This window comes from Xiphophorus maculatus, chromosome 1 (assembly GCF_002775205.1).
Source record: "Xiphophorus maculatus strain JP 163 A chromosome 1, X_maculatus-5.0-male, whole genome shotgun sequence".
Classification (NCBI taxonomy): domain Eukaryota; kingdom Metazoa; phylum Chordata; class Actinopteri; order Cyprinodontiformes; family Poeciliidae; genus Xiphophorus; species Xiphophorus maculatus.
Window position 1 is genome coordinate 25,706,595 of NC_036443.1, and position 23,524 is coordinate 25,730,118.

The 23,524-nt window shown below is 36.4% G+C and overlaps 1 protein-coding gene across 1 annotated transcript; it reads right to left on the minus strand.

Moving 5' to 3' along the window:
* Positions 1-3,603: 3,603 nt before the first annotated feature.
* On the minus strand, positions 3,604-23,283 carry pan2 (PAN2 poly(A) specific ribonuclease subunit). The gene is made up of 26 exons (XM_005798905.3): positions 23,195-23,283; positions 22,208-22,513; positions 21,959-22,128; positions 20,594-20,714; positions 20,429-20,506; positions 19,419-19,689; positions 18,010-18,355; positions 16,332-16,428; positions 14,718-14,837; positions 14,528-14,647; positions 14,315-14,443; positions 13,051-13,250; positions 12,818-12,966; positions 11,275-11,381; positions 11,093-11,191; positions 10,912-11,000; positions 9,496-9,640; positions 9,281-9,418; positions 8,246-8,305; positions 8,071-8,161; positions 7,837-7,994; positions 6,448-6,591; positions 5,075-5,254; positions 4,882-4,975; positions 3,867-4,058; positions 3,604-3,787 (listed from the first exon to the last, which is right to left on the minus strand). The coding sequence occupies exons 2-26, from the start codon at positions 22,493-22,495 to the stop codon at positions 3,753-3,755; spliced, it is 3,621 nt and encodes a 1,206-aa protein (XP_005798962.1). The 5' UTR covers positions 22,496-22,513; positions 23,195-23,283; the 3' UTR covers positions 3,604-3,752.
* Between the last annotated feature and the right edge of the window lie 241 nt (positions 23,284-23,524).

The window sequence follows — 23,524 nt, forward strand, 5'->3', positions numbered from 1 at the left end:
GGCCCGAGCAGCGACAGCCTATTGTTTTCATACTGTTTATTTCGAGTTTATTCTCGTAATATTACATCTCGTAATTTTCATTTTCTTAGCGTGGCTTAATACTCCGTCGTAAAACTGGGCCATCAGAATATAAAATGTACTTTTTTCATTTTAAATACCTAAAAATTTAAATGTTTCCGTCCGAAATATGTTTGTTTGCGCTAAAGTAGAGAAGCTCGTTATGAAAGATGAGCAATACCACATCCAGCCAGCAGATGGCGGTATTGTACAGAAGAACTAGATGTGAAGCTGGAGCAGCAAGTCCGCCAACTTCCTGCAAAATCAGGATTTCCCAACCAAAATGTCAGGCGTCTCCACTGAGTAATTGGGGCCTGCCATGCAAAGCAATGGCAGGAACCTATTGCTATTCTCCCAAGAAAAGTTTCTTTATTATTATTATTCTTTATTTTTCATCCGTAACCGTTAATGCGGCTCATACCGCTGCGTGCACACCTACAAAAGAGGTATCAAAACGTGCAGAAAATTCACGCCATTCCAGCTATTACTTTTGGTGGGATTCGGGATTAACATGGCGACATAATTCGCAAAAAACTACGAAAAAAACCCCATTATAACTCAATGGGAAAAATCCTAGAAATACCCTATTTTTGAGGATTTGCTGTGTCGTCACAAATTCACCTAGAAATGCCATTCAAATTTCATTTTGTAGATACGTCTGTGATCTCTTCGAAAGTGAAGACGGCTCGTCGATACCAGTTATGGTTTGTCCACAATTTGCCTCTAAGCGACCCAAAGTTTCTCATTTTTGCTCATATTAGAGTGACAGCCGACCTCGGTTCATATCTGGGCACAACATTTCTTTCTCTCATCACTGTAAATGCTCTGAGTGAGGTACAGATATGAATCTCGGGACTATCGCAGAAGACACATTGAACTGTCATACGCTTAAAACGCTTTTCGAATATGTATTACGGTTCCCGAACAAGAAGGATTTGTTTCCAATGCTTTTTTTCAGTAAAGTGTGTTTGCTCAAACACACTTGTGTGTTTGAGAGCTCACAGCTCAGAGCTCACACCTGCTGAGACCATTATTTGCCATAGCAACGGAACTCAAGAGGCTATTGGCTGCTGGTTAGGACTACGAATACGCATCGTTGTAGTTCTATCTATCCTCAGTTGAAACAGATCAGGACTGAGAACTGGCCTTTACAACTACTTGCTGCTTTGGGCTGTATATAACTGATTTAACTCAGTAACTGTTACACATGGGATTAGTTTTACACTTTAAAATTAAGCATATTGAAAATTTCACAATAAAAGCCCTGAATATTTTTACATGACGTAATTGCTCTTTTTTGGCTTTATTTGACTTTTTCATCCAAAGCACTGTTACACATGGTATTAGTTTGGCCCTTTAAAATGAAGCTTAACAAAAATTTCAAAATAAAAGCCTTGAATATTTTTACATCAGCTACTTGTGTTTTGAGCATTATATAACTATTTTAACCGAAGGACTATTACGCATGGGATTAGTTTGGCCCTTTGAAATGAAGCATCCTGCAAATTTCAAAATAAAAGCCTTGAATATTTTTACATGACGTAATTGCTCTTTTTGGCTTTATTTGACTTTTTCATCCAAAGCACTGTTACACATGGTATTAGTTTGGCCCTTTGAAATGAATATTAACAAAAATTTCAAAATTAAAGCCTTGAATATTTTTACATCATGTAATTGCTCTTTTTGGCTTTATTTGACTTTTTCATCCAAAGCACTGTTACACGTGGTATTAGTTTGGCCCTTTGAAATGAAGCTTAACAAAAGTTTCAAAATAAAAGCCTTGAATATTTTTACATGACGTAATTGCTCTTTTTGGCTTTATTTGACTTTTTCATCCAAAGCACTCTTACACGTGGTATTAGTTCAGAACTTTAAAATGAAGCATACTGAAAATTTCAAAATAAAAGCCTTGAATATTTTACATGAAGTAATTGCTCTTTTTGGCCGTATATGACTTTTTCATCCAAAGCAATGTTACACATGGGATTAGTTCGGAACTTTAAAATGGAGCATAATAATAATTTCAAAATAAAAGCCTTGAATATTTTTACATCAGGTAATTGCTGTTTTTGGCTTTATTTGACGTTTTCATCCAAAGCACTGTTACACATGGGATTACTTTGGAACTTTGAAATGAAGCATACTGAAAATTTCAAAATAAAAGCCTTGAATATTTTTACATCAGGTAATTGCTGTTTTTGGCTTTATATGACTTTTTCATCCAAAGCACTGTTACACATGGGATTAGTTTGGAACTTTAAAATGGAGCATAATAATAATTTCAAAATAAAAGCCTTGAATATTTTTACATCAGGTAATTGCTCTTTTTGGCTTTATTTGACTTTTTCATCCAAAGCACTGTTACACGTGGTATTAGTTTGGCCCTTTGAAATGAAGCATTCTGAAAATTTCAAAATAAAAGCCTTGAATAATTTTACATGACGTAATTGCTCTTTTTGGCTTTATTTGACTTTTTCATCCAAAGCACTGTTACACGTGGTATTAGTTTGGCCCTTTGAAATGAAGCATACTGAAAATTTCAAAATAAAAGCCTTGAATATTTTTACATCAGCTACTTGTGTTTTGAGCATTATATAACTATTTTAACCCAAGGACTATTACGCATGGGATTAGTTTGGCCCTTTGAAATGAAGGTTAACAAAACTTCCAAAATAAAAGCCTTGACAACATTTTAAATCGTACCGAACGGTGCACGTCCGCCTCGCTTAACGTTCTTGCGGTTCTCCGCGTGCCACTGATCACGTCGCGGCGTCCTTTGGCGTCGACGCCGATTTGTGGCGCGACGACGCCGGGCCCATGCCCGACGGGCGCGCCTTGGCAGGCCCCGGCTAAATTTCTTCCGAAATTTTCTAGTTGAAGTTTGTTGGGAAAAAATACTTTTTAATTATAGTAACGCCTGAAATCACCTTTATAGGCTTAAACAGATCTTTGTTCAGAGTTTATTTTGACTCTTTTTCTTTGACAATTTTGGCTTTAAAGTTGCAGTATATAATTTTTTTTTACATATTTGTTAAAACTGTAAATGTCATGAAATTATAGTTTTAGAAAATGTTTTAAAAAATTGAGAAACGTTCACCTTGCTATAGGTGAAATAATCTAGTGCTTTTTTTTTTTTTTTTTTAAAGGTTTTTATTGGCTCTAGTGGCCTTTATTTGATAGTTAACTGACAGGAAAGTGGGTAATGAGAGAAGGGGGAAGACATACGGCAAAGGTCACCAGGCCGGGAATCGAACCTGCGACAGCCACGTCGAGGACCAAGGCCTCCTTATGTGGGTTGTGCTTAACCCCTGCGCCACCACAGCACATCCCAATAATCTAGTGCTTTTTAAAATCAATATTAAGGGATTATTGACTTAAGCCCCTATATCTCGCTGAAAAGTTATGTAAGTTAGTTTTGTCTTATTTCTAGTGATATTTGCACTAAAATCTAGACAAAAAAACATGGTAAAAAAATACTACTAGGAATATATTTTTTTTAACTTAACACTTTTATTTTGAAATACAAAACATAAAAGAGTGAAACTGTTTGGTCACTGATTCAATAATGAAGCTTCTCCAGTTGAAATGAACTGTACAAACATTCAATATTGCTCAACATAATGCAAAAAGAAATAAGTATAAAACGAGTGGATTGGTGACAGCGGATCCAGTGTGGTGTAAGGTCAGAGGTCAGATCACAGCCCCATCACTGAGGGAAACACAGCAGCACCTGTTGAAGGTAGCAGACACTCAGTTCAGAGAATTTTCTTTTAAACTGCTCATTTCTCTCTGGTGCCGTTTTGTTCTACCTTGACCGTCTCCAGTATCCGAATCTGGGACTTTCCAGTCCAGCTGGCGGCCTTTTTCGTAGAGTCCCTTCAGGACCTTCCTTACTTCGTCGCTCCCACCTCCGCGGCTGAGCTCCAGGTACTTCCTGTAGAGCTGCAGGGCGGTGCGTGCGTCCTCTATGCTGTCGTGGGTTTCCCCCTGGATGTTGAGATCTAGCGGCACAACAAAGACAACAATCTGGAATGAGCGGTTCTCACAATTCCCACTTCAGCATTATTCATTTCCAGTTCGGATATTCCAGAAGTGCAGGAGCGTGAGATGAGACGGTGGCTGAGATGAAGGAGCCGGTGCAATTCACTGGAAAAAATAAAATCTTTTTTTGGTCTATTATATATAGTGCACTTATCTACAGAAGAGGATAAAGCCCACTGAAGAAAATAATTCAGTTTTTTTTCTCAGAATTCTGACTTTTTAATCTCGGAATTTTGACTTAATCTCAGTTTCCTTTTTAATCTCATAATTTTGACTTTTTAATCAGAATTTTGACTTTTTAATCCAAAAATTTTGACTTTAATCTCATAATTTTTACTTTAGTCTCAGTTTCCTCTTTTCAGATTTTGATTTTTTAATCTAAGAATTTTGAATTTAATTTGACGTTTCTGATTTTAATCTCAGAATTCAGATTTTTCCTCAGAATTTCCACTTCTTTCTCAGGGTTCCGACTTTAATCTCAGAATTCTGACTTTTTTTTCTCTCAGATTTTGACTTTAAGCTGAATTTTAATTCTGTGTCAACCTATGTGTAAATCGAAATAAATATCCAAACATTCAACAATGTTGTTAGTATATAAACATAATCACAGCATTAAATATAAAACCACGCAGATCTTTATGTTTTCCTTCGACATGAAACCATTTTCTTCAGGCAGTTTTCAACATGGCAGTCGGATAATTTAGTATCAGATTATATATGGATGTTAAGATTTATGTCTGTCACTTCGGCTCTGTGGCGTTTATAAATGCTGGATCATCTCACCTAAATAATACCAAGCGAGGAATCTTAAAGAAATCATTCTCTTCCGGGGCAAATGGAAAAGGTAGACCGTGTCGATAACTTGATCCTTGGGGACCTTAAAGACACCAAATATTCAGAGTTTACATAATAAAAGGTTTTAACATTACATTACTGAATCTGACTCAGGTGGAAGTAACTAAATTCCTCAACCTACCAGGAGATTAATGACCCGAAAGTCTTTCTGCAAACCATGGCCGACGAAGCGAACGCCGGTGTCGATGAGGAAGCGAAGCTTTAGGTATGTGGACTTCAGTGTGGTCAAATGTTTGGAGGAAATTTTAGCATCCAGATCTCCTGGTTTGATGCCGGAGTACTGCGTCAAATAGTCGACCACCTAAAAGAAAAAACTACACCTTAAAACTAGATTCTCCATGTTTTCTGTTCAACAATTGAATGTAATAAGCATAGAAAAAAAGAAGGTGCTGCAGTTTACTTAATGCAGGAAGTAGTTTTGAACTCAGCAGCTTAATGCAGTTAGTTGATGCATTTACAGACCAAATGATATGGGAATTTTCAGTTTTGATGCATGTAATTGACAAGAAATATTAATATTTTATTTCAGTGATGGACCGGACCAAAGCAACATAGTGCAGCACATTACTGGAAAAATATTTAAAGTGCAGACACAAGCATAAAAATAGAAATGTTCAATCCTCAGGCCATAAATTTATGATTTTCATATTTCCCATTAGCCACTTGAATTTCAGGATGACGGCCATTTTTCAAGATGGCCGCCAAAACTGAGGACATTGCTGATTGCAAGTTTTACACCAGTCACCAACTGGAAGTAGATTAAGAAGTGTGAGACAGTCGTCTCAATGGTTAGCTTTAGCTTTTGCTAATTGTTTATGTGTTTAGCAGTGTGGCATTAGCTTTTGCTAATATTATGTGTTCAGTGGATTAGCATTAGCTTCTGCTAAGACTTTTGTGTTTAGCTGTTTGGCTTTAGGTTTCACTAATGTTTTTGTGTTTATCAGTTTAGCATTAGTAAAGCTAAGATTCATGATTAGCTGATTAGTGGTTGGTGAACCTAATTCTTTTGGTTAGCTGTGCCCAAAATAGCTGCCGTCGACTTTAGTGCTAACATATATTCTCCATTTTCTCCATTTTGAAAAATGTCCAGAAAAAGGAAGCACGAGATAAAGAAAGAATATATATACGATTTCTATGTTTTGAAATATGCAGGCTATTATTTAACACCAAACACAATCATCTAACAAGGTGTTTTCCATGACAACTGTGGTGGCCATCTTGAAAAATAAAAAGTGGATATAATTTCTATGGGGTCAGCTCTGTATGTTTTGACAACACAGTGATAAATATTGGCACATTTAGAACAAATTTTCATTGAAGACAATGGCGGCCATCTTGAATTTGTCATAGGCTAATACTTTCTTTTCCCCACATAGCAAGGAACTGGGAACATCTGTACCAAGTTAGGTTCTTGTAAAATATTTTGCTGAAATATTCAGTTGTCTGCCGCACTAATAGGAAACATATAAATGAAGGAATCAGGGTGTTGTTCACCTGCTCCTGAGTGGAGATGTAATCGTCGATGAAGGGGACCCCCTCATTGGGCCCCTGGCCCCTCACACAGGTGATCCTGGCTACGGACATCTGACTGGGTTTGATGGTGGACTTGGTGCCGTCACTCCGCAGCTCTGCCTCTTCCTGCAGACAAAGTCAGATCATTCAGTTCATTTTATGATGCTATATTCTAGTATTTTTCTCTAAAGAAGAAAATATTAGAGGATAATGTTTACTGTTATGATAAGGATTAGAAAATGCAAAGTTACTGTTGGACAGAATCAGACACGTAACAGTCGCAGGCATTTGAACAGAAAGCTTCATGTTTTGTCTTGTTTTTGTAAATATCTATAAATTCCCTGGTCTGTGGCAACTGTTTAAATAAAAAGTTAAACTTGAAGGAAAAGTTGTGTTTTATTAAATAACTAATGATTTAATCTCTAATATAATTTACAACCACAAAACGCCAGGTTAGAATTAAAGTTTTCTTTCCAAAACTTCCCAGAGTAAAAAAATTAAAATCTGTTTATGGAGGTCCGATGGTGGTAAAAATGATCATAATCATTATGATGTTGTTTAATATAATATGAATAGTGATCAGAATAAAGTGTTTAGCTACTTAATTATTATTAGTGAATAGTAATAAAATAAAATACAAACTAAGCCTCGTAAACATACAAATACAATATAATACTTAATATAAAACTACCAGGAAATCCATCTGTCCGACAATTTGTCCAGCCAGCCATCCATCCATCCATCCATCCATCCATCCATCCATCCATCCATCCATCCATCCATCCATCCATCCATCCATCCAGCCAGCCATCCATTAATTTGTAAAACCATCCATCGCTCATCCATCTCTCAATCCATCCATCCATTTATTTGACCGTCTGTTCATCCGTTCATCCATCCGTCCATCCATCTGTTCATCCATCCATCTGTTCATCCATCCGTCCGTCCATCCATCCATCCATCCATCCATCCATCCATCCGGTTATTTGACCATCCGTTTATTTGACCGTCCGTCCATCCATCCATCCATCCATCCATCCATCCATCCATCCATCCATCCATCTGTCCATCCATCCATCCATCCATCCGGTTATTTGACCATCCATTCATTTGACCGTCCGTCTGTCCATCCGTTTATTTGACCGTCCATCCATCCATCCATCCATCCATCCATCCATCCATCCATCCATCTGTCCATCCATCCATCCATCCATCCATCCATCCATCCATCTGTCCATCCATCCATCCATCCATCCGGTTATTTGACCATCCATTCATTTGACCGTCCGTCTGTCCATCCGTTTATTTGACCGTCCATCCATCCATCCATCCATCCATCCATCCATCCATCCATCCATCCATCCCACCCACCTGGTTGAGCGTAACGAACTCGGCGTCCAGCCCCACCAGGTCGCCCGCCTGCGGCATCTCGCTGACCATGAGGGGGATGAAGGTGGCGTGACTCTTCCTCTGTTTCCGAGCCAGCGACGCCTCCGTCAGCAGAACGCTGGCATCAATGGGATTTTTGACTGAAACCCAAACGGTGATCGGATCTGAACCACTTTAAAGTCAAACATAAATCCTCCAGATCAAAGGTTAACTTACTGCGGAGGTCGTATCTGGAGTGGTAGTTCCTCTTGGCGTAGTAGAGGATGGCAGGAACTTTCCAGCTGACGTCAAACTGAGCAGCTTCAGTCTTTAGTCGACAGCAGAGCAGAACATTTATTCTGACAGCAAACAAGATGCTGCATAACACACTAAACAAGTGGTAAAATCCTACCTTATCAATGGGTTCGATTAGAAAATCATTAAAGAGGTACCACTGCTGGTGTGTGACTCCCTGAAATACAAACATCATTTAAAACCAGGAAGTTTTCTTTTTTCTTTTTCTTATTTTCTTTCTTTTTGTTCTTTGGTCTCCAAACGCGTTTGTGTGTGTGTTGTTTCATTTTTTAAGAGGCTCCTAGTGCCAGAACCGCTTCCTATTTTACCCTGCATGTTAAAATAGGAAAAAAACAAAAACACCAGGGCTCACGAACACATAAAGCATGTATGACTTTCTGCATCAGTAAACACAACATGATGATTGCGCTACGTAAACTGCCTTCATTACAGGCCTAAACATGTCTTCATTCATTAAAACCCAGCGTTGCTACAAAACACAGTGGCTGAACATAAAATACACAAGTTTTGGTTTGTGATCATCAAAGCCTTTACACAGATTTTTGGTTTGATATTTGAATCAGTAACATTCTCTTTATAAAATAAAGTACCCTGTACACCTAAAATAAAAATAACATTTTATTTTAGGCAATAAAATTTGCAATATTTAAAAAAGAAATTTAAACATCCTTACAAAGTCTTAAATTCATATATCTAAAATTAAGACCTTAAAATGTCTTAAATTAATTAGAAAATATGTAAGTTGACCCTAAAATGTCTTACATTTTGTTTTGACGTGTCTAATCTTGTATGTACTTTTTCCCCTTGTGATGCAGGTCTTAAATGTCATTCATAATGGTCTTAAAAAGTCTTAAATTCTTGATTTAATTGTTTATTTGCATATTTAAGTGCATTTCTAGTATTGTATAAAATAAGCATACGTGGTTTAATGAAGAATCAGCAGACTATGCTAATTTTCTTATTTGATTCATTGATTAATTGTCAGTATAACTGGTTACTAAAATAATTGTTAGTTATCACATAATTAAATAAAACTCCATATATGTTTTTGGTTATATTCTGATAAAATATGCGTGCTTAGCTTTGAAAGACACTGTGTAACTTTTTTGTTGTTGTTGATGTTTCAGCTTACCTCTTTTCTTTGATGGTACGTCTCGCCCACTTTGATGTGGGCGACCAGGTTTCCGCCGGTGCGAGCGTCCTGGATGTGCGGCACGGTGACCACAAGGTCGTACAGGGAAACCCCGTCCGCCTCATCAGCAGCGCTGATCTGCCCGCAGACATCATAAAGAGTTTGAGCCGCCACAGAAATCTGAACGCCATGATAATAATAGTTTCTACCCTCACTTCGTCGCTTTCGGACCAGCTGACAATCTCCAGCCCTTGGCTTTTGCTGATGGACATCTTGAGGGTGGCGGGGATCCAGACGTGCCGCAGATCCTCGGCCCGGGTGTCAAAGGTGAAACCCTCCGTGTTGCAGATCTCCTCCCCACTGCGCAAACACGGGAATCCAGAATGAGTTAAATCACACTCACTGATCCAAACAGAGTCAAGTCTGCAGGCTAGCAGCCAGTCAGTAACTACAGTTTATAAATTACATTCATAAATATGTAAAATTCTTCCAATTTCTTCATCTTTATGAAGTAAAATTGCTGAAAATGACCCTTAACCTTTAACAAAAATATGAAATGATCACTCTGGGAGGGTGTTCAGTCGGCTGTTTTACAATTTTGATAAAAATATAAACCGTAATGTTTTAAATAACTTTATAACAAACGCTGGTTTAAGCAGTTTAATTTTTATGTAATGAATGAATTTTTTACGACAAATGGCAATAAAAATAAAGAGATATTGTTGTTAATCTATTTTTTGTTGGAATTACGTTATTTACTCCTTTGAACGGGTAAATATACTTTACAACTGCTCTTCTTTCGCTTGCTTTTCTTTTAAATTTATTTTGTTTGTATGTATCTATGTTTATTTATTTTTTTATTACACTATGTTTAATAAAGTCAAACTAACAAAATTGTCATTTTCCATAAATTTCAGCATCCCACATCCCATCTTCTTTTCTGCAAAAGTTTTATGTTTACCTGTATTTTAAAACCTAAAGGTAAAATAAATTGGGGTTCTGTAAAAATGATAACAAATTTCTAGAAGTAGATATTTATCAAAAATTTAACATTTTTTAAAGTTAATCTAACATTCCCGACTCTAAGTAATCTTATTTAGCTGGACTAACATAAATGTGGCTCTTTGCATTACTAACCTCTGGTTTTGGTGTTAATGGTGGTTCTAGTTCTAGTATTTTTGATCTGAATTGCATTTGATTTCTTGCAGTTTGGCTACAAATATCGACTTCTGTTTCAGAATATTTCTTTTGTTGTGTTTCTTAGACTTTTAAAACCAAACTGATATGGGTTTCCAATCCTGATATGTTTTCATTTTAAACTTTTTTTTCAACACACTTCATTTGCCATTATTTTAACTTACCTTGTTTCAGCTAACAGCTCTCTTATTGAAATTTGATTCAAATTCAAAAATATTTCATTGATCCCAAAGGGATATTTAATTAAATTGGCATCTTGTTTCCAGGTGCAACAGCTCAACTAGGTTTACAATTAGACTTGCTAAAGAATGATTTTATTTATTTTTTTTGTTTTGTTTTTGTGTTATAAAGTCAAAGAGCTGAACGTTCCCTCCAGTTAGTTATTGCATACTTTTGTAACAGAAAAACAAAATGAGCAATCAAAGGTGTCATACTCCAAGCACCACTCTGTAGGCATGGGTGGCGGCTCAGTACGCTTTGCAGGCTCCATGGCCTCTTTCTGCATGGCCTTATTGTAAGCACACTGTAAAGATAAACAAAAAAAATCCCCATTATGTAAGTGCAAATAAAACTCCCTGATGAATCACAAAAGAAAACAAACTAAGATTTGTTCACCTCTGCCTGAACTTTCCAGAACTCGGCCTCTTTAGCGCTGTTTACTTCGCAGTTTATGACCAGGACATCCGGCAGACACCTTATGTTGCGTGTTTGAACCTGCAACGGAGAACAAAAACATCGTAACGCCACAGAGTCGACTTTAGGTGCAAGTTCATTTAATGTACTGAGATTTAACTCACTGTGGGCTGGTACTTCTCACAGTTTTCACACCATGCTTGAGTGTTTTGCTCCAAACAGATGCTTCTCTTCAGAATCTCAGCAAAGTCATACTCCTTTACTGTTTTATCTACAAAATCACAATGAAATTAATACTCTGTGCCCGCTCTCGCTTCATAAGAAAAAATGTTGACACTAGGGATGCAAAAAATGTATCAACTTAAGTTTAATTGTCGATTAATAGTTGATTAAATAATTATATCACAAAATTAATAGATTAGTTCCAATATATTAACTAATAACGTCCGCTGCCTAAGACCTTCTTTAAGTGTTGTAATTCCGCCGCCATCCACCAGAGGGCGCCGCGGGTCATTTTAAGCGGAGGCAGGAACAAAGATGGCGCTATCAGCAGTTAAATAAAACTGTCCAAACGGAGTTTGTTGCGCAAAAGGCACTTTATGTTATTCTGCTTTGACATATAAACACACAAGCTCCTTAAATTATCAACTTAATAGCGCTTATTCAGCCGAACTGCATGACTTAGTCATCTCACACAAAAATTATTGATGTGCTAGTGCTACGAAGGCGAGATAAAAAATATAAACGGATGATGCAACGCAGAAAAATGATTACTAGTTTTATAATTTACTTATTGTTGATTTTGAGGGCTTCCCTAAACAGAGGTGGGTAGAGTGGTCAAAAATAGTCAAGTGAGAATAGCCGTCCAAGAAATCACTCAAGTATGAATAAAAAAGTACTAAGTGATGAAAACAGTCATTTAATAATTAAAAATGACATCATCAGAAGGACTAAAATATAAATTTATTTGAGAATTTTGGTATTTTAAAAATCTAAATTAAAAGAATTTATATAACAATTGCAAAATAACACAATCAGGTTTAAAAAAAAATCCAAATTAATTTCTTTCAATATAATAAAGCTTCAACAAAAACTGCAGGTGTGTGTCTCGTGAATTGTTGGTTATAACAAAGTAAAGTTACTCTATGTAGAGAATCCAGAAATTTTACTCAAGTATTAATAGTGATACTTCATAATGAAAGTAAAAAGTACAATGTTGTAATAGTGATCCTAAACATTAATAAATGTAAATAGTTACCACCCAACTTTAGTCACGAGTAAATGCGCTTCTTGGAGTTATAACTAGTCCTTAAAGAGACTCAGACTCTGTATTTCTTTATGAATATCTCTCTGTTCATGGGGAATTAAGTGTTTCACATATTTTGTTATTTTCATCTTTTATTTTTCTATCCAGCAACTTTAGAGGTTGATGTTTTGTTATGTTTTATAAAAATGTCTAAATTTAATAATGCAAGAAAAAACGAATTTTCTGTTTAATCAGCCAGTATTTAATAGAGCGGACACAAATTAATGCTAAAATTTAATTGTATTTTTGTCTAATTCAGTGCATTATGAGAAATTTAGCCCTTTTCATACAAGAGAAAATGGCCACTCATCAATTAATCGTTAGATGACCGTTACGGTCAATGAACTCGTTAATTAATAACTTGCATTCCTAGCTGATATTGATGGATGTGGGAAACTCACCCTGGGAGTTCTGCTCTGGGTAATGCATGGTGAAGAGCAAGGTGAGCGAGGATCGCACCGTTTCCTTCCCACAGCGGCACAGGCTGCTGTTCTCCACCTCACAGCCAAACAGCTTCCCGATGGCCGACTCAGCAGAGGAGCCCAGAGAGCTGACACCAGTTAAAAAAAACATTTATTTTTTTCCTGTTTGGACCAGAGCATAACCACCGTTGAGGTAGAAGTTGACCTCTGACCTGCTGCTGACCCCCCTGTAGGCCTGCGGGCCTTCCTGCTCCTGAGTCTCCTGGTGAAGCTGGGTGAGGATGAAGCGATTCCAGCTCTGGATCAGGCGTCCCAGTTTGGCTTTCCCAGTTTGCTCATCAGAGTCGGCGAGGATGAGACCGAGAGCCGAGGCTTCGGGGATGGTACGAAACGCGCGGAGGAAGTTACTGGCCTAGAAATGAGGAGCTGGACGGTTAGGAAACTTACGGCTGCAGGGTGAGATTATTTTAGTAAATGTTGGAAAGATTGACGAGTTTCAACACATTTTACAAGTTTTCCAGAATGAAGTTAAACGTTTTACTCAATTTAATGTAAAATAGAACAATGAATTTAGAGCAGATGCTCCCACAGTGGTCAAAGATTAAATACTGAACCTTCAGGAAAAACTAGAGGAAAGATCATAAGGAAACAAAAAAGGAATGTAACAAAGGAAGGATGGATGGAAAGGTAAAGGAAGAGAGGAAGGAAGTATAATAAGAAAACAAAAAAAGAAGAAGGATGATAAAGAAACAGAGAAAGGAAAGATTAATAAATGGATGATAAGGAAAAGGTAAGATGAAGAGGAAACAAAAAATGTAGGAAACAAAGGAGGGAGGGATTGATGGCAGTGGAAAGAAAGTGAAGAAGGAAGCATGATAAGGAAACAAAAAAGGAATTAAGGATGGATGGATGGAAGGGGAAAGGAAGTTGACAAGGAAACAAAACAAGGAAGGAAACAAAAGAGGATGGAAACAAAACAGGGAAGGATGGATGCATGGGAGGGGAAAGAAAATGAGGGAGGAAGGATAATAAGGAACCAAAAATAAAAGGAAGGAAGAATGAATTGGTGGATGGACGGAAGAGGAAATAAGTAATGAAGGATGATGAGGAAGCAAAAAAAGCAATCGAAGGAAAAAAGATGGATGGACTGGCAATAAGGAAACAAAAAAGGAAGGAAGGGTAGACAGATAGAATGAAAGAAGGATGAGAAGGAAACAAAAAGGAAGGGAAGAAGGAAGGATAATAAGAAGGAATGAAAGAAGGAGAGAAGCAAAACAAGCTGAGCAGATAAAGAAAAAGACAGAAGTGAGAGAAGAAAACAAGGAAGAAAAAGAAAAGAACGATGATGGAAGGAGGAATAAACTGAAGTTTAAACTATAAACAAAAACTAATTTTCTTTTTTCTCACTCATTCAGAACTGTAAATACTTTTCCTGCCTGACATTTCCTAAATGTTGGGTCCTGAATAAAAGCGAACCTGACACGGATCTCCTCGTGACAAATCCAGCATGTGGAAGAGGAAACCCAGCTCACAGGCCAAACAGAACTCCTTCTGACACAAATGGTTCTGCACCAGACACCTGATCGGCTCCAGGAAATACAATACCTGAAACACCAAAACGAACAGCAGCAGCAGCGTTAAAAACACGACTCTACACAAAACCTGGACCGGAGCGCTCGCGCCCTTTACCTGGATCATACAGTTACAGTAGGCGTTGGGGATGTGAGGCTCGAGACCCGCAAACAAAGTTCTGTTGTAATGTTTGAAGTCAAAGTCCTCCAGTCCAAGTTTGGAGTATTTAATGGTGACCTGGAACAGAACAAACACGTTTAGAAGAAGTTTTCTCCAAACAAACAGAGTGACGTTTAGCTTCTCCCACCTTCCTGTACTTCTTGGGCACCATGCAGAGGTGCGGCTCTTCGTCACGTCCGATGGGCGACTCTGGAACCTGGTTGTAATTATCGTAATCGAGCTCCACGTCTTTAATCTTATAAGGAACCTGAAATCAACATGTTACATTGCAAAAAAAATTAAACAACAGCCAAATGTTTATGTATAATCTTCAATTATTGAAGTAACTGTCAACTAATTTAGAAATAGATTTTTAACTGGAGCATACAGACAAAAAAAGGGCAATTTAATAAAAGAACCACAGTCAGAGTGGTAATTAAATCAAAACTGCTGCATTTAAGATAAAAAACTTTCTCTGTCTATAAATTCGTTTGACTCAAATCTCCTCTAGTTGCATTTTAAAAGAAAAATCTCCGTTCAGACCATTTTGCATCCAATTATCAATTTGTTAATCCAAAAATAATCAACAGATGAACCCTACACTGTATTGATTTCAAGTCAAGCAGAAAGAACTGAGCTTTTCACATGTTAATGTTAAATGTATTTTTTAGCTGCAGATTCATCTTTTGCTACAAATTATCAAGCGTTCACTAAGGGAATTATATTTTATTGCATTTTAGGCAATAAAATTTTTCTTTTTTCTTTTAAAAGGAAATTAATTTTGTTCATTTGTATCTTTTAATATATTTCTAATATGGTACTAAACAGGATTTAAGGGGTTAAATGTAAAATCTGCAAAATGTGCCAAATTTCTGTCCAATTAGTCAAGTCAAAGTTTATTTATGTAGCACATTAATTTTTAAAAGTGCTATATAAAAATACCATATAAATATTGATTAATGTTACATAAATGCAACAGCCTCAGCTGACCAATGTGCTTCACAATAAATGCAACTTTATAGATAGATAAATGATAAAATAAGAAATAAAATTAAGTTTTATTTTAAAAAAACAATACGATAATAAAACTGTCACTAAAACATCAAATGACTATAAATACAGAAACTAATAATACAAACAAAAACCAAAACATACTTAATTTCAGTTGCAGCAATTTCCCCCAAATTAAAATCAATTAAGTACTATTTTTTCCTTTATTTTAAATGGTGGTGAAGGGAAAAGAAATAAGTTTTCAGTCTGGACTTATCAACTAATTAATTAATTGATAGAATAACTGATTGTTAAAATCATCGTTACCTGCAGTCCTAATTTATTTATTTACACTTGTTGGCACGCATAATAATCTTTAATCCTGGTAAACAAATTAAAATTCCTTTAAATAAATGATATTGTTTTATGCACCAGCATAGAAAGCCTTGATTAACACTGATGTGTCTCTTACTACTTTAATGATTTAATCAATATCTTCAGGTGGAAAAGAATAGATTGTGCTTTTAGAAAGCATAAATATTTTCATATTTGTTTTTATACTAAATTTAAGTTGTGGATTACTAATTAGAAGTTTCTAAATGCACCGATTAATTTTAAAAAGTACAGAACACATTTTATTATTTAACTTATTTAATAGGGATTTCTTAGAGTTGTTAATATCTGTGGCACTGCTGATTCCATCAAATAAAAACCTAATAAAACAGGGATTATTTTGAACTCAGGAGGAGAATTTAAAGTAGTTTTTTCCTGCCTGGTTTCGAGGGCGTGTTCGAGGATTTGGTGCATAACCGATGAAACCGACGGTTTTCATGGTGCGCAGGATTTCTGGGTCGACCGGAGGAGCTCGCCTGTGGAGAGAAACGTGTTTTCAGATGTTTTATCACGCAACACCATGACTAAAACCACCACTCTGACGTCTGCTTTATGCACACTGTTGCTAAATCTCAGCCATTTCTTCCCCATATCTGTGTTGTTTCTCCTTTTTGTTGAGTATGTAAAATAGAAACTGTAAATAATGTCACTTGCAACAGAACAATAAAACTCAAGCATCAGTTCCACATTTACATAATATTATGAAGCCAAAATCCAGTTACAGTTTTCGTTTTGGTTCCTTTGTATGACTTCACAAACATGTAAAAGTGAGACTGATTATGTTACATTTTCCTTAATAGTCAGCTGACCAATAAACAATAAAAAAGCACAATCTACTTGTGATTTCTGCTAGTTCTTTCCCACTTCCCTTTGGTTTCTGTGGCACAATGCCCCAGGTTCACTGCTTCCTGTTGTACATCTTGAGAAAGAAGTCGAGAATGTTGAGTTTTATTCATACCAAAGTCTGAACTCCTTCCTAAAACATGATGGGAAACGTTACATTTAGCCACACCATATTTATCAGGAAGCATCTTCTGCCTTTGAGCATAATTTTTAACCTTTTAACTGTGTTTTTCCAGGAACCAGGGTCTTTTTTAGGTGCCCTCCTCCATGCCCTTGTTTGCCCAACAAAAGGAATCAGGTACACAGTTATTTTAATATGAATATCTACATGAAAAAATATGTTTTGCAAAGAAGAATGGGTAAAAATGCCAGTCTCCAGCTGTTAAGAGACGTACTGCAAAAAATCTGCAGCTGAGAAATGACTCAGAGGAGATGAATACTATGGAGTGATTTTATGATTTGTAAAAAAAAAAAAAAGAAAGTTGAAAACTATGTATCATTTTCCACAGTTAGATAATATTTGTGTTTGTTTAACACATAAAACCCAAAGTACAATGACTCAGAATATTTCCAACACTATTATGATCAACAGCTGAGAAATTATGCCACAAAATTTATTGGACAATTTAAAAAAGTATGTTGCCACAGCTGTTACAGGCCATGCATGCTGTGCATCTGCAACCATAAATGCTGTTCAATAACAGCAGCAATGCCACCAATGCAACGTTATGCTAAAGCTCTGAAGATCCACTCATATCGGGATGATAAATGCTTGAAACTGAAAGTAAAACTGGAAGCTTGAAGTAATTTGGTTATTGCTAATCAATTTAATATTTCATTCCAGTATGGTGAGTTGAATCTTAAATAAATATAAATAAAATGGTGACATCTCAGTCTGATGCAGCAGAATGTTGTGATCCCAATACACGTGTACTATTCATACTGGTAAAGACAAGATGACACGTTTCCCATCTCATAGATGAAATAATCTGCCACTGGAATTAGTACTTTTTATCAATATGGCTGAAAAGTTACTTTTAAGTTTTATTTCAAGCGTGCCAAGATATTTGCGCTAGAAACTAGAACAAACATACTTGGTAAGATTTTATATTTTTGAAGTGAGACACACATTTCAATGGATTTCATCTGCAAACCTTAAATCTCAGATCTTAGCAGAAATGCGACAGCAGCTGTTGCCTGTGATCAGATCTTACCTGGGACTTGGTGTAGACAGGGGAGTGGGCCAGTCTGACAGCAGCGGTTCGGTGCTGGTTAGCGGCATAGGAATGAGAGAAAGGGGCAGGAGGTCGTGATTCCAGTCCAGCTGAGGCAATGTGTCCACCAGACAGGGCAGAGGAAAGTCTGTTTCCCGAGAGTAGTCATTGAAGGAGACCTCTGGGACGTCAGACCACAGGTGCACACACCCACTCGAGTCCCCAAAGGCCAAGGCTTGTTTGCTCGACGAAACGTCGAAGCTCATGAGCAGCTGACCGACAGTGTTGACGTGGAAAATGTCCGCCACGTTGGCAAGACCAGTGGGCTCACAGAACTGGCACTGACCTGGAGAAAGAATCAGGAAGTGGACAGCTTGGACACTCAAAAAGATGACTGAATGTTTGAAAAGGAACTCGCCATTTGTACACTTTTGCCGCAGTAAAATTCAAGAATTTTTAAGGTGAGTTTCAAACTTTTCCAGCACCAGACTTTGGAGATTAAAACAATTCAAATGAATTAAAAATCAGAGTTTCAATTCAGTATTATATAACATTTAAATTCTGTTTTGTGGGAATATTTTACATTCTACAGGAGGTGCAAGGTAAACAAAAAAATAACAAAATGTTGTTTTGAAATGTCTCTCACACTCATCCTGAACACCTGACTGCTCCTAGAAAAAATAACTAATTTTACAAAAAAATAAAATCAAGCCATTTCAATAATGTATGATATAAGCCAACCTTTATTTAAATTACACACATTATTAAGTCTGTAAGAAATTAGGAATATTGGTAACATTGAAACAATCCAAACAAATTAAATGCATAAAGAAAATCACAAAGGATTTTCTAAAAAATGTCCTTACTGTGTTTTGAGGCTTTTAGCAATTTCTATTTAATTGTTATAATTTCTAAATAATATTTAAATTGTAAATCATTTCTATTTAATTATTACTACTACTACTACTAATCGTCATAATAATAACAAATTATAATTTATAATTGTATATATTATTATATTAATTATAATTAATAATTATTACGATTCATTCTAATAATAATAATAATTATTTAATAGAAATAATTTTGGTCATTCTAACTGAATTGAAACAAGAAAAATTTGCTTTAATTTAAATTCAAATATGAAGATGAAAATGTGTCTTTTTATTCTATGTATGAAAATAAATTACATTTTCTAATTTTATTCTTTTAATCAAGCCTAAAATTATAAAACTATGTAGTTTGAATATCAAGCACTTTTAAGGACTTTCTGCAGAAATTAAGCACATTCCAAACATTGAAAACACCTAATTGGAATTCAACCATTTTCAAGGATTTCAAGGACCTGTACAAACCCTGGAAGGAGGACGATGGAGTTCAACAACAGCTTCAGTTTGTGGGTGAAATACCTGTCTGTGAGATGATGACCAGGCGGGATGTGTAGGTGGGAATGAAGCGCAGGAAGAGGGGATCCACGTGGACCTGAAGCGGAGTAACAGCTCGCATCATGCGGAGGTCGTAGACCATCAAGAAACGGTCGCAGGCCAACCCGTTCAGGCCTCGACTGGAGAAACCGCACGCAGCCAGGAGGTTTCCGTGAACGTCAAAGTCCGACAGGCTGCCGGAAAACGCGTCAAACTCATTCTCCGTCTTAAAGGTGCGAAGATCGCGAAGGGTGACCTGTTGCAAGAGGTTTGCAAATGTGAGAAACAAAAATGGACCAACGCATCCTTTTTACGGCTGAAACAATTAATCAAATTATTTAAATAATAGTCAACTAATTCAGTAATCAATTAATCGTTATCTGGCATGTACAGAACAACACACTTGGAACATATATTTATCCAAAATGTTAAAAAAAATTGTATATACATATATTTTACATTCAAGATAAAAAACTAACTTTTGTTTGTGAATATTTTTTACCCATAATTCCTCAAGTGGCACCATTTTAGTTTCACCTGGTTCAAATTCTGCAAAAAAATCTCCAATTAAGCACCTTTAGATATCTAATTATTTATCAGTTAATCCAAAGATTAATCAACAGATCAGCCATGCACTGTATTGCTGTTAAGTCAAATACAACACTTCCACATGTTAATGTTGGAAGTATATTTTTAACTTTGTTGCATTTGATCAAGCGTTGTTCCCAACAGTAATGCTGCTATTGTATTTTAGGTACTGAAATGTTTATTTTATTACTTAAAAATTTATTGAATTTTTTGTTTATTTGCATATTTTAATGTATTTCTAATATTGAATAAAAAGGTTTAAATGAAAAATTGTCAGAATGTGTCAACTTACTTATCAGATTAATCGTTTAATCATCAGAATAGTCAATAAAATAGTCATTTACTAAAATAAATGTTAGTTGCAGCTCTAATGTTTTTTAAAACCGGCATCCTGGAGGACTCCTCACCTTGCCGGATGTGTGGCCACAGAAGAAGAAACGACTCGTTTGACGCATTATTGCGACTCCAGGTATCTCAACTGTAAACTAATAAAAACACAAACAGTAAAAAGACAATGAAATGAGTTCAAACTTCTCTCGTAGTTAATTATGAGTCCCATAAAATGCTTCAACCTTTTGAGTTTCTTGAACTGTGTTGAGATCAACTTCTACAACGTAGTTCTGTAATCCCCCCATGAGCAGAGTGTTGTTATCCGTCATCAGGAGACTATGCATATCAGCTCCTTCCTCCATCCTGAAAAACATGTCAGCTCATTTTAAAACCTTCACTGCAACATGTTGTGTTCAATCACCACATGGTGGCAAATTCAGCTGCAATCCTAATAACTTGGATGCAATATTTGAATTGAATTTCATACTTTTACTTTCATCACGTTGTTCAGCTGTTTGGTCTAGAGCAGTTTCTGGTCCTGCATGTTTTTGTTCTCTCTCTGGTTTAATGATGCCTCATTAGAAGGCCTAAGAAGAACATTGACATGCTGAAAAGGTTGTTACTATCAGCAGGGAGAGAACTAGAACATGCAGGATGCCGGCCCTCGAGGACTGACTTTGGACACCACTGGTCTAAAAAACATCTGGATAAACTGCAAAAAAACTTCAAAAAACATCTGGATAAATGGCAGGTAGTTCAAAATAAAGCTGCAATGCTAGAACTGGGATGTCATTTTATAACGAATGTTAATTTCATTCATCAATGCTGATTGTGGATGAAAATCTGTGACAGGCAAGCTTGCAGCTTTTTTCTCTTTTTGCACAAAATCTGGACTTCACATAAACTGCTTTTAAAACTAGACGAGCCTCTACTGTTTTGTAACTATTTAGAGCCGCTGCTTACTACAACATGTTGCCTTCTGTAACTACATTAATTGCTAATTATGTACATTTTAAAAATAACCTTAAAAAATCTATAACACATAATGAAATAATATTGAATTGCTGGAATGGATGAATTTTATACTCAAAGTAAATTATTTTTAACTATCTTAGAAATGTTTTGTTTTAATTTTGTTTGTGTGTTTTAAAGTATTTCATGATCTCCTTTAACCAATAATGTTAAGGTTATTGAGGCGGTTGATTGATTTGATTTACTTCATTCAACAGACTCATGGTCCACAAAGATGATACACAGACAACACAACATATAAAGAATAAAAGACAAAATAAAAATAAAAATTATTTGAATTTTGTGGTTTATTTTGTTTGTGTTTTTAGGCATTTCTTTTTTGTGATGTTTGTAAAAATGTGACTTTATTGTAATGTTTGTGGTATGGACTGCAGGAAGGATAGTCTCTACTTTAATAGAGACTGATGAGAATCCTTAAATAAAGAAATAAACAATAATAAAAAACAATCTATCAAATAAAATCCCAATACCAACCACACATTGAAGTGTGTGGTTGGTGCATGGAAAAAACAGGAAAAGCTGTTTGTAGTAAATCTATTACTGTCAGTATAATAAACATTTATTGCATCACTTACGGGTAATCAAACATAACAAGGCCTCCTCTAGTGTAGCATTTGAGGTTGTTCTTAGAGAGGAACAACACCCCCGTCTCCAAGCTCTGAATGTGTCGGATGTCATCTGTGGCGTGGACTTGGAAAGAAGAATGGCGGCCCATTGTCGGCCCAAAATACGACGTGACATGGCCCTACGGAGAGGAAATTATGAAAGACGATTAAACATAATAAATGTAATAAAATTAAGCAGTAGGTACTTCAGGATCTCACTCTGTGGTTTCCCATCCACAGCATCTCCTCTTGGAGATCAAAATGGGTTGCGGTGACCGGGATGCCAACTTCTGAGACCACGCTGTGGAGCTCAGAGAACACGCCCTCCATCAGGTGCACCGGTTCAGGGACCGTCACAGCCAGCCCCTCCGGGTCCAGCTCCACGCCCTGCAGCAAGCTCGGGTTGAGGTGCGGGTCCAGGGCGGGCTCCAGCCGGGCCTCCAGAGTCCCATGAAGGCCGGCTGGGTACTCACCCATCCCAGGGTCCAAACCCTCAAAGTTCATCATGGGGGGAGCTACGGCAGCCTGTAAGGAGAATCAAAGATTGATTTAAACACATAGCACATTTGTCAATATGTACTCACAAATCAATCAACTAGCAATTACTTTAGTCATCGATTAAATGATTATTCTTACGGTTAATTGATTAATCGGATACAAACATTGGCACATTCCGTAGATTTTTTTTCTTCAATATTAAAAGTACACTATCGCAGTGGTTGGTAACTGTTATACAAGTATTTTATTGTTATATTAAGATTTTAGAAGGTTCAAAAAGACAACAGTGCTACCATGTGTCACTGTGCAGCACCACAAGCAACATTTTTACTCACTAAAAGCTGAGATTTAAGGAATTTGTACGTAGTTTTGCACCATCAAGTTAGAGTTTAACTAGTATATACGCCAGTATCTGGAAAAGAAATTATCAGAATGTCCCTAGTTTGAGAAGATTGCATTTTCAAAGACGGGATTTGACTTCGGCTTTAACCGCCCACAGCAAATAGACATTATGCATCAATCTAAAAGTGGCGTAATTAATAAAACTGCAAAATTAGCGGATTGCTAGTTGGACTAAAATTAGCATCGGTTTGCACTCAGTTGCACATAATGAGATTATTTACACCAAAAACAACGTTACTGATAATATGCTTAGGACAAATCTTTCAAATAAAATCCATAAAATGCCAATACAAAGCCTTAACGAACCTTTTATTGAAACTTTTTGACATGTAGCTGCCCATGCTAACTGCTCACAACAACAATAACACGGAAACGTTTCCGGAGCAAACCGCGGTGCGTTCAAGAGCAGCAGAACTTCCAGGTGCATCCTGTTCCAGAACGGCAGGGAGATGTTAACGGGATTACCGCCACCTACTGGACTGGAAGAAGAGACTATAGGGAGGAAAGGAGGAAATACTACTGTACAGTACATGTACTACTACAAATAATAATAATAATAATAATAATAATAATAATAATAATAATAATAATAATAATAATAATAATAATAATAATAATAATAAGAAAGAAAGAAAG

Excerpts from the sequence above, each read along its gene's own strand:
- pan2 (XM_005798905.3), bottom strand. The coding sequence starts at position 22,495 with ATGATGAACTTTGAGGGTTTGGACCCTGGGATGGGTGAGTACCCAGCC. Across the intron at positions 4,976-5,074 it reads TTCGGGTCATTAATCTCCTG|GTCCCCAAGGATCAAGTTAT; the intron begins GTAGGTTGAGGA and ends GGTGTCTTTAAG. Across the intron at positions 4,059-4,881 it reads CCTCGCTTGGTATTATTTAG|ATCTCAACATCCAGGGGGAA; the intron begins GTGAGATGATCC and ends TTGTGCCGCTAG.